This window comes from Musa acuminata, chromosome BXJ3-7 (genome assembly GCF_036884655.1).
Source record: "Musa acuminata AAA Group cultivar baxijiao chromosome BXJ3-7, Cavendish_Baxijiao_AAA, whole genome shotgun sequence".
NCBI lineage: Eukaryota > Viridiplantae > Streptophyta > Magnoliopsida > Zingiberales > Musaceae > Musa > Musa acuminata.
The window spans coordinates 34887897-34900409 of NC_088355.1; the positions used below are offsets into that span (position 1 = coordinate 34887897).

Below are 12513 nucleotides of genomic sequence, written 5' to 3' on the forward strand. Positions count from 1 at the left end.
TATACTCGTATCTTTATAAGTTAATCTTAATCTTTTAAGGTGTTATAATATCAAGTGCATTAATAACCTAACTTTTTTACATATTATATTATATATTTTTTAAAATATATATTATACAAAGATAAATTAATCTTTAATTTTTTCTTTTTGTATTAAATCTTGCATCCATTCAAACAACGAATATTGCAGCAATAACCTTGCTTCACAGGAATGAACTTGATAATACATGGCTTATTAATTTTATGTACTTGGATCATTGTTGTTACTATAATCCTTCTTTAGCTTCGCTATAAGTCATTATGGCTTATAATAAATACAACACAAAGAAATACCTGTTGCCTTAAAATTAAAATAAATAAAATTCAAAATAATTTAATATAAATCACGTCAACAATTACTTATTATTATTATTATTATTGTTTTCCGGTAATTCTCAATGCGTTTCACCAATTTGGAAACACCCAATGGAATTGGTTCCATCCATATCTTTCTTAGGATGCGTCGTTATTCTGAACACCTATATCTGGTTTTTGAATTCTACGTAGAATATGTTCCTTCCAACTGTTAATTTTTTTTAGATTTTTAATATTCTTTGTGTTTTAGAGAGAATTTGGAACAATTTAATGGTGAGAGAGGTACGGAAGAATCAACCCATTGAAACATTCTTTTTCGCCATAAGAATATTTGGTCTAAATATTTAAAACAAAATCAAATTGGCATAGGTTAAAAAAATAATTATTTATGAAATAAAAGAAAATTTTGATAATTCATTATTTCACTCTTTTCAATAAACCAAAGTGTAAATCGTACTATGAATACAATTATTCAATTATAATTGTTATATTTTATTTATATTTATTTTTATAAAAAAAATTAAATTATATTAAATAGCGTACCAAATGCTGACACGGATACATTCAATTTCTTATAAATAGCAACATTTGAATCTATTTGTGGCTTTCCCATGACATCACCAGAGATTTCATAAGAGCATATTGTATCTATTTACGCAAAACATTATCTTGACTCAATTTGTTTTGGATTTATTAGAGAAGCAATTTGATTTAATGTGCAATTTTTTGTAAGTGAGCACCGAGTCATGTCACAACTCGAGTCACAATCGGCTCGTGCACATCACACTTTTGGACGCCCTTCCACACTCGTGGCTTAAGTGGTGCTGTTCTGGTGCTTCTATATTAGCATGTACCTCCGACGAACCGAGCAAAACTCGATGGGGACCCAAAGGCACTTGGATAAAGAGGAGGAGCCCATGCTGACAGAGGTCGGAGCAAAGGCGTCTTGCTCCGAAGATTGGGAAATCATGGGATGCCACCAAGCCAAGTCACTCTCACGGATGCTGACACCGCTAAAATAGGGCCAAGATCTACTCGACTCATTTGGTGACTGGCTACGCGCAGACGTCTATGCAAATCCATCGTCTTGCTCAGCCACAGCATGGGCTCGACGTCGACATCGACATCGACGTCCCAAATCTGCTGTACACTCTGCCCTCCTCTCCGAGTTCAAGGAATGCAGAATATCCGTGCAGCTAAAACATGCAGTTCGTGTTCTCGGTGTGGCATCATGGAAGATGCTTGTGAAGAAACCAGTGGGATGTTCCAACTCCACTGGCTGTTAGATTCCTCATAGCTAAGTTAATTTGCAGTTCGTTTTCGGATTAAATTTTGATAGCAATGCTGTTGATGCTCTCTAACATGCAATTTAAAAAAATTAAAAGTTGGACGGATTAAAGATAAATATAGAATGATAATTTTATATTTATTATGTATTTTAATCCACAGTCAATCTATATGATTCGAGAATTAATTACTATGATATATGTGCATGATTTGAGCATATAATTGAAAAAAAAATTCTCCCTCAAATCTGTATAAATTAAATTATCTTAGATTATCATGATATTCTTCGTGGTATTGGAGCCTTCTTATTTTGAAGTAAGATTTTCTCTTTCTCCTATTCTTCAACGGAGTTATCTTAGCATTTCCTCAGTTGGGGAAGTGATTTCTTCATCCTTTATTGTTTTGGGACATCAACGTCTCTCATCATGGGCTTCTTCTAGCAAGCAAATCTATGCTCTACTTCACAAACAACATATAACTCCGGCACAATGCTAGGGATCAAGCTTCATTTTCTCATCGAAAACTATTTCTTTGATTTACACATGCAACTATAACATCATCTTCTTTCTTGCTATTCTACTTTAACAAAAATTTCTCTTACTCACCGATTCCTCCTCTCAATTTGTGCTTTCCTTACTGATTTACGATCGTTATTGTTACAAAGTAAAGCCTCCTCCCTACCCATGATTTCTCTGTTAAGAAATCAAAGTATATTTTTGAAATATCATAAATTAATATTTTTTTATTTTAAATAAAATTAGATAGAATTATAGGGATAAATAATTCTTAGTTTAAAAAGTTAAAATATATTTTGAAATATTTCAAATTGATGTCTTATCTTTTAACTAAGATTAAATAGAATTATAAATATTAGGAACTTTTATATTTTATATCTATAAATAGGTAATATATACATGTTTAAATCAATCCAAACCTCAAGTATTCAAGCTTATAAAGCTGAAGTCTAAGAGTCTTGTTTTTCTTTTTTAGAAGTTTAATATAATTTTTTTCGTCTTGATTTTTTTTATTTTATTTGATTTGTGTTGAATCTCGGGTTTTGATGATGAAGTCAATTGTCATTTGTTATCTAATCTATGTGTTGAGATAAGTGTGCAGGATTAACTACGATAAAGAGTAAGACAAGCAGCAGGTGTTGCCCCGGAGTCAAGATCAGGATCACGTTGGGAGTTCGAGAGTTCGACGGAAGTTCGGACGGTCGTCGGAGGTTCAGCGTGAACAGATCCGAGAAGTCCAGAAGCTTGCCAAGCGAAGCTCGTCGGAACTCGCCAAGTGGATCGTCGCAAGTCCAGGAGTATGCCGGATGTCCGCAGAAGGATCACCGAGGGTTATCGGTTGATCGACGGAAGTTGGCCGGAAACTCGCCGGAAGAAGCGATTGACGCATTGGAGCAAAGCTGCAGAAATTGTCTTAGAGTTAATCGTAGTTAGCACGATGATTAAGCATGAAAATGGGAGGTGATCCCATTAGCTTAATCTTGGGGCAATTGGGCCCCTGAAAAGATTCAAAGTGGGCCGAATGGAGTGAACCATTCGGACCCAGATTGCACCAGGAGGTGCAACCGCCCCAGCCAGGAGGTGCAACCGCCTGGGCTGTGGGGTTGAGAGGTGCAACCGCCCCAGCCAGGAGGTGCAACCGCCTGGGCTGTGGGGTTGGGAGGTGCAACCGCCCCAGCCAAGAGGTTGCACCGCCAGAGCTCAAGTTTCGAGCTCTGCCAGGCGATGCAACCACCGAGCTCAGTCTTCGAGCTCTGGCAGAGAGGTGCATCAGCCTGAGCTAAGTCTCGAGCTCTGCCAGGTGATGCATTCACCAAGCTCAGTCTTCGAGCTCTGGCAGAGAGGTGCATCAGCCTGAGCTTAGTTTGGAGCTCTCCCAGGTGATGCAACCACCGAGCTCAGATTTCGAGCTCTGCCAGGTGATGCAACCACCAAGCTCAGTCTTCGAGCTCTGCCAGGTGATGCAACCATCGAGCTCAGTCTTCGAGCTCTGGCAGAGAAGAGCAATCGGCTGAGCTCAGTCTTCGAGCTCTGCCAGGCGGTGCCACCTCTCCAGTTGAGAGGTGCAACCGCCTGATCCCAGAATTCTGGGATTTGATCGATTTGATCGTTTTGAGCTCGAATTTTGAATTGGGTTGGGGCCTATAAATACCCCACCCATTCAGCACTGAAAAGATACAGACATATACCGAAATCTTGATCTTTTCTGTGATTCTAAGAGCTCAAAAGTGTTGTAAAGCCTTTAAGTCTCCTCCTTCTGTTCTTCAAGTTTTCAATTGTAAAGTGAGGAGAGAAAGGTCTGTAAAGGTTGTCTCCTAAGCCTGTCAAAAGGAGAGAAATTGTAAGAGGGAAGTTTGGCCTTCGCCCATTGAAGGAAGGCACCTAGTTGACGTCGGCAACCTCATCGGTGGAGGAAGCCAAAAGTGGAGTAGGTCAAGGCTGACCGAACCACTCTAAATCTCTGGTTTGCGTTTATTTTCGAGCACTTTATCATTACTGCAAACCTCCCTCATCACTACTGCTCTCTGCGCTTTCACGAACAAATTCTAAGTGCTGTTCTTCCAAATCTGCACTCAGACGTAAACTCATATTTTCATACAGTACAGTTTACGTTTACGTTTGATTCTGCAGAACTGTTTTTCGTGCTTTTACGAACGAGCCTTTTTTGCAGTTTACGCTTACATTTTTATCCTATTAATAACTGCAATCTGTCCTCTGTGATTTTACGAACGAGTTTCAACATTTAGACGTAAAACTGCATTCAGACGTAAATCGGCTTTCCTCGCTCAATCGTCAGATTTCAGTTCACGTTTACATCTTGATTTCAACTGCATACTGCCTTCTGCGAGTATACAAACGAGTTTCAAAGTTTAGACGTAAATCTGCATTTAGACGTAAATCTGCGTTTAGACGTAAAACTGCGTTTAGACGTAAATCTGCGTTTAGACGTAAAACTGCGTTTAGACGTAAATCTGCGTTTAGACGTAAATCTACGTTTAGACGTAAATCTGCGTTTAGACGTAAATCTGCATTTAGACGTAAATCTGAGTTTAGACGCAAAACTGCGCTTAGACGCAAAACTGCGCTTAAACGCAATCTGCGCTTAGACGCAAACTGCACCTAGATACAAACTGCGAATTTGCTTTTGCATCATAATAGTTTTTGAACGAACGCAGCTTTTGGTTTTTAAATTAATATAAGATTTCCGCTGCACTAATTCACCCCCCCCCTCTTAGTGCTCTCGATCCTAACAATTTGATCTTCCGCTAGTAGAACATTGTTATACTTAAAGTGCTATGCTTGTATGTGATCCCACCTTTTCTTACTACTTTGTAGCTACTACAACAGCAATAGCAACTTATGTTTACGTCTACAACCAAAGATTGAAGGCTAGTTGCACCCTTTGACCAACTTCGTTTTAAATCATCTGATCTACTACATCAGGCACGAAACAAAGTAGATAAAGACTTCCTAAATTATCTATTCTTATCATATCAGTTAGGTTAGATCTTATTAGAAGAAAGACATCAAAGGCGACTTCATCATAATAGATTCGCTTGATCTAACATAGATATGATCTACTCTAGATTTGATTAGATATAATTAGTGTCATCCTCCATTTGCTATCTAGGATCAACAACCGTAATTGTCACAACACTAAATGTAGTGCAAGGAAGTCATCTTTTTTCAACAATAGCATTAACAACTTATGGTATCTCTTGTGATTACTTATATAGTTCTAATCAGTCTCTTTTTTAGACAACACTTATTATCAACATTTCTTTTTTCTCAAGTTTTGATGCTTCGATTGTTATTTTATCTGAAAATAATAGTTTTTCATAATCTATCATGCTCATATCTACTAATCTTCTATTTGGATATAATTTAGTGGGCTACATCAATAGATCTTTTCCTTCTCCATCCGAAAAGATTCAAATACTTAGAGAAATAAACTTAATGATAAATCCTGATCACATGTTATGGTTATGTTAAGATCGTCTTATTCTGCAATCTATCCAAACTTCAATCATTAGCTCCATAGCATCATCAATTTTTTCTTATAACACAAAAGTATAACTATGGTCAAAATTATAAATCAATCGCTCTCGCACTCACATTCTAAGTTATGAAAACCACTCAACAAGGGATTACTATTTTTTATTACATGCAAACTCTATAGGTTATTGTAGTTGACTTAGTTTTAACGAGTCATCTTCTAAGTACCGAAGAAGTCATCGTTCACACTCTCAACTTAGGAAATGAATACAAAGAATTGATAATTACTATTCGAGCATGTGATTCATCGATATTTTTTTAAGAACTATGTAACAAACTACTTAATCATAAAACCTATATGAAACAAGAAGAAAAAATGATCAGATTTGCAATCATAAGTCTCTAAAAAGATCTAAAGGCAAAGAAAACTAAAACAATCAAAACAATAAGAAAAACAAGATGCATTATGGACATGTGGGTAACCCAATCATCATCCATCACTCTACTACCAACCTACTAATCATTGTGGTCATTTCAACTCAAGAAGTAACTCCAAATACTACCATTACTAAGAAGCATGACACCTTAATAACTACTATAGTCACTGAAAAGTCGTCTATCAACTATGTGATAAGATTGATCAGACAATCAATATGTGTCATTCCTAACTAAAGTCCAATCACATACCTAATTAGCCTCAAGCAAATATTATGACTAATCTGACTACTTATTCAACTAATTATATTATCGATTCGGGTGCTTCACATAATATCAACTTTGACTTATAGAATCTATCCACTTCAACTAGGGTGGTAATAAAGACATTCTCATTAGTGATGATAATGGAATCCCTATCATTTACACTGGTTTTATGACACTTAATTTACACATGAATATTTGTACACTTGATGATATTTTATATGCATTTCATATCAAAAGAAATATTTTTTATATCTCTCAATTCTGTAAATAAAATAACACTTCTATTGAGTTCTGTTATGACTTATTTCTTGTAAAAGATTTGAGCAATTGAGTATCCTTAGTTTGAGGCAAGAATAAAGATAATATATACAAGTGGCTGTTAGCTCCACAAATCACCTAGCTAATCACTTTTGCTTCAATTGCTACTCTAATCTATATGTGACATCGTCGTCTTAGTCATCCATCATCCTTTATTCAATAATAGTTACCTTGGTCTTTACTCATTTTAGAAAGATGATCAAAAATTTCTTTCAATCTACCATTAAAATAGTTTATACTAATAGAGAGGTGAATATTAAGCTTTAACATGTTATCCCTCATCATGTGATATACAATATCTCAAGTCATCATCATACACATCTCAACTAGTTAACTCTCCCGAATGAGCACCAACACATAATTGAAATTGGTCTCACTCTCCTACACTAAACCTTCGTACCATTAATCTTTTGGTTAGTATTGTTATAAATTATGATCTACCTCATTAATTGTATGCTCATCCCAATCTTATAACACAAGTCATAATTTAAAAAATTATTTTATAAAATTTTAAATATTTAAAAACTTAAAGTAATTGATTATTTATGTTATCCCTTGCTACATCTCTATGCTTTACATAATTTAACATCAAGATTTATGTATTTTCATTAGGTACTCCCTTGAAAATAATATTTTTTAGTATTTTGATCCTCAAACTTATAAGATCTTTGTATCACATAATATTATTTTTGTTGAGTCTATATTTTCCTTCTAAAATCTTGCTCATTCAGTAATGTGAGCCACTATAATGATCATTCATTGTTGGGTTCATATCATTATACCTCAAACCCCCTTAAGCACACCTCTTACCACATCAATCAATAGTTCTCATTTAAACATGTACTCTTCTATTACTCTAGTTTATTAATATTTCACCTCTTCTATAATTTCTCCATCCACCTATTCACCAACTTACTTTATGATATTTCTCCATCCACCTATTCACCTCTTCTATAAACGGTCACATCAAGCAATACCCTCAACACCACAAATGATATTTTTGTCCTTTTCTCGACAAGTGATATCGAAGTGCATTAACTTGATGAGGCATATGTCATTGACTTTTCACCAATTCTTATACCATCAACATAACCTAATAATACCATCGAGTTTAAACATCACATGGCAACAAATACCAAAAATTACATCTTTAAACTATACTAAATCCTTAATTTTTATGTTACCTTATGCTCTCTACCCGACCCTACTAAACCCACAAGCATCATTAAAGCCCAAAAATAATATGTAAGAAATATAATGCTCTGCTTCACAATGTCATACAAAATGTCATCGGGTGTAAGTAGATCTTTCAAATTAAGTAGATCCTAGATGGATCCATTACCAATATAAAGCATGTCTAATGGTAAAAAATGTTCACCAATAATCAGGTATTGATTTCATAAAGACTTTAAGTCTAGTTGTTAAATTGATAATAATTTGATTCATCTTAAGTTTGACTATCACTTAAAGCTATGATGTACGTCAACTAGATGTTAACAATACTTTCTTACATGATAATTGATATATCTTTATATAGCAACTCATTGGCTTCATCCACAATTAATATCTAAACTATGTTTGTAAATTATGAAAAGTTATTTATAGACTTCATTAATCTCCAAAAGCCTAATATATTGAACTTAGCTTTTTTTTTTTATGTCAATTGACTTCATCAACTCCAAATCTGAAATCTCTTTATTCCTTACATAATTAATAGATCAATTATCCATCAAAGTCCTAAGAACCTTAAGATATTTTTTTCAAAGTGGAAGTAATGTTCATATGTTATAGACTTATTCTATCTCCAAAAAAAAGTACATTTAAAATCTATTATCAAGGATAAAAATATATATTATGCTAAAAAAGTTATCACCCTACCCTCCTTCACCAAGTCACTCAGATTATAATAGATAACCCTATTATGGATCCCCCACAATATTGATAGATACTTGTTCCTTATAATATTTTTTTATTACACATATAAATATTTCATTTATAATCAATACATTATCATAATTTATAGCTTCCACCACACTTTGGTTTGTACTATAATGTGATATCCTAAAGAGACTTTCAATCATGAAAATTTTCTTTATAAATACTCATTCCTTCATTTTTATACCTTCGTTGATGCTGATTGGATGGAAAATATGAATAATACAATAATTACATCAGTCTACATTATGTACCTTAGAATAAATATGATCAATTATAGTTTTAAGAAATATAATATAATTACAAGATCCACCACTAAAACTCAATAATGTCACCAATATACTATAGAACTTATGTTACCTCACAATTCACTCCAATAATATACTGTGATAATATTGGTGTCACCTACTTATGCTCATATTCGATTTTCTATTCTCACATTAAATATATTGTCATCGACTTTCACTTTGTTAAAGATCAAATTTTTACACATTAACTACGTGTTTCTCATGTCTATACTTTTGACCAATTAGCTAACTCTCTCATAAAATTTCTTGCCTATAGGATATTTCAATTATATCATTTCATTCTTAGATTGACTTTGATGAAAGCTCAATTTTCCAAGATATGATAAAGGATCATAATTGAGATAAGTCTAGAATGATAATTTTACATTCCTTTTATATCTAATTCTCAATCAATCTATTATTTAAGGATCAATTATCATGATTTAAGAAAAAAAAAATCTTAAATTTATATAAATATATATTATATTAATGAATTAGATAATCAAGCAGCAAATTGTTCAATCGGCTGCATATATTATTATACTTTCCTTAAAAGGGTTTTATGGGCTGGTATAGTCTGTCGCCATCTATCATCATCCATTCATTATGAGATGACTGATTAGAAGCCCAGTTATGATGATTGACATTTAATATCTGGCCACATCCTTTCTTTAATTTCTGCATCACTTTCGGAGACATTTATGGAACGAGTTCACAGACATACAACAATACCTGACGCACAGCTTCTTATCTCGGAACAGAGATGCTAACATTAACATGATCATTTAATTCTGAAAAGAGACTGTTTTCATCTGTTTAACCTTTGTTTTATCTCTGCAGATAAACAAATAGCAGATGCCATTACCAGACACCAAACAGTTTAAGTAAGCTAATCGAGCTGATGGCATGTTGCACTTGTGCAGCAAAATGTTCATCCACTACTTCACACACATGAACAACAGTGGATCACTGTTTCCCGTTTTCCCTCAGGTAAACGGTCACATCTGTACAAAGGAGCCCATTCTGTGGGTCAGTGAGCTATCGTGGCTCTCCAAATACCTTGCTCTATTCTCACTTCTGACAGAGAGTTGTTCCGCAAAAGTACAAAGGTACAGTAGAGGCCCACTGGAAATCCCCATACAAGTCTTGAGCGTACTCTGGAGTCGCTCATCCTCCTTCTTTGCCTCTGAAAGCTCTGTCTGTTCAGCCATCTTTGGATTTTAATGCTCCTTGCAGTTTATTATACATATTAAGATACAGATAGAGCTCTGTCAAAGATCACTGTATTAGCAAATCTGGAACAGATTTGCATCTTCGAGCACTCGCCAGTTCCTCGAGGATAAGATTGGTTCTGGCAGACACAGAGATCCAGAAGTAATCAGCAATTCCGCGTTGAACAAAACGCCCGTCGTCGTCGCCACCATGGCGAAATAAAGATCGAACCTTTAAGATTGCAATCCATGAGAGACGTTGACACTGAGCGACTTGTCCGGGGGACCGCCGCCGGATTTCCTTCTTCCAAACGAGGAATTATTGCTGCGGTCCCGGGCCGATGGCGAGGGCGAGAGCTCCCCCTCGTGGACCCCGCAGGGAAATCTCGACCGCGGCCAATGGGAGTGCCGGGAAGCGGATGCCCTTCCTCGCCTCGGCCAATGGCGTTGCGGATAAGGCCCGCGGCCGTGAGGAAAAGCGCACCACCGTCTCAAAAGTGCACCTCCGGTGGCCCACCCGGACTTCCTCCTTTTTATAACGTTCGCTTCTCTTCTAGTCTTATCCAGCTCCGGAAGATATAAGCCACGCTCGTGCGATATTTCTGTGCTGCAAGTACAGTGTTCTTGTGGATCTCCTCCAATCTACCATTGTAGCTAGTAATGAGCCTATACGAGAAGCAGCGAACGGCCGCGGTAGCGGCGTCGAGCGCCGTGGCCGGGAAGACGGCACGTGCCTGCGACGGCTGCGGACGTCGCCGCGCTCGGTGGTACTGCGCGGCCGATGACGCTTTCCTCTGCCAGAACTGCGACTCCTCCGTCCACTCCGCCAACCCCCTCGCTCGTCGCCATAATCGCATTCGCCTCAAAACTGCGACGTCGTCCGGTGCGCCCGATGTGGATTCGGACGATTCGGCTCCCTCTTGGCTCCGGGGGTTCAAGCGAAAGGCGCGGACGCCCCGGCCGCACCAGCATGCGAAAACGGCCTCTGAAGCGAGGACGGCGCATCCGACTGCGGTGCCGGAGCTCGTCGAGACATCCTTGGATGAGACCGAGGACGAGGAGCAGCAGCTTATCTACTGTGTCCCGGTGTTCGACCCGGCATTCGCGGAATTCCGCTCCCCTCCCCCTCTGGACGACTCAAACGCTCCTTCCGGCAATGAAGCTAAGCCGACGATGGATTTACAAGAGTGCACCCCTGCGTCCACCCCAACCATTAATACCGCCAATAGGCTGACCGCCTTCCTTCCGTCAGATATGGAGATTGCGGAGTTCGCAGCCAACATGGAGAGCCTCCTTGGCGGCGGTCTCGATGTCAGCGACGGCTCCTTCTCCATGGAGAAGCTCGGGCTCGTAAACTCTATAGAGGACGGCGTCAACTATTGCTTGGGCGATGCAGGGCGCTTGAAGACGGAGCAGCCGGACGACACGGTAGGGTGCCCAGTCGAGCTGGACATCGACATGTCGAGGGAGACGCTGGAGCTGGACTTCAACTGGACAGGGTCATCGACAGCTGAAGAAGAGGAATTCGAAGAAGAGAAGATAATGGTGGCCACGGAACAGCAACAAGTAACACAGAAAGCCAGACTGAGTCTCGACTACGAGGCGGTCATAATCGCATGGTCGAGCCATGGCTCTTCACCGTGGACTGACGGCGAGCGGCCTCAGATTAATCTAGACAGTTGTTGGCATGACTGTACGGTAAGCTCAGTACTCCCATCACCCAAAATATGTTTAAGCATTGTTTCTCTGGCGTTCGATGAAATGAAAACTGTGGTTTTTGGCGGACTTAGGGCATGTGGGTGGAAGGAGCGGACGCACTGGGAGTCGGGCATGGCAGCGACACCGGAGGGGGGTATGCGGATGTGGGGAGGCAGGCGAGGGTGACGAGGTACCGGGAGAAGCGGCGGACGAGGCTGTTCGCGAAGAAGATACGGTACGAAGTGCGGAAACTGAACGCCGAGAAGCGGCCGAGGATGAAGGGCCGGTTCGTGAAGCGAGCTCCGGGACCAGCGTTCGCTCACTGACAGAGCCTCTACAAGCAAATCTAGTTCTTCTAATTTCTAAGTGCTCGGCTTAGTTAATAACCGACTTCTGCTCTTTTTACCCTATCATTGTCTTTGGGCACTTCTGCTGCAAGAGACAGTTTTTGAGTGCCCATTGTTTTTATGATGGGATATATAATAAATCCACTTTTTCTTGATGTGGAAGGACTCAGATTTGAAAGATGAGATAGTTTCAAAAGAAAAAAGAAAAAAAAAAAAAAAAGGAAGAACAGGAGTTGAGAAAACCATTCCCAGGATATATTGCTAATATACTGTGTTTATGATAGAATATATATAATGTGTTCTAGCTAGCCCCTCGATTGTGAAGAACAAGAATATTCTGCTCTCAACTTAACCTTGATAACTAT

At 38.2% G+C, this 12513-nt stretch overlaps 1 protein-coding gene across 1 annotated transcript; it reads left to right on the forward strand.

Annotated features, from left to right (window-relative positions):
- Window positions 1-10657: 10657 nt before the first annotated feature.
- Window positions 10658-12303, forward strand: LOC135642796 (zinc finger protein CONSTANS-LIKE 16-like). Its single transcript, XM_065159234.1, has 2 exons — window positions 10658-11801; window positions 11894-12303. The coding sequence occupies exons 1-2, from the start codon at window positions 10764-10766 to the stop codon at window positions 12125-12127; spliced, it is 1272 nt and encodes a 423-aa protein (XP_065015306.1). The 5' UTR covers window positions 10658-10763; the 3' UTR covers window positions 12128-12303.
- The last annotated feature ends 210 nt before the right edge of the window (window positions 12304-12513 follow it).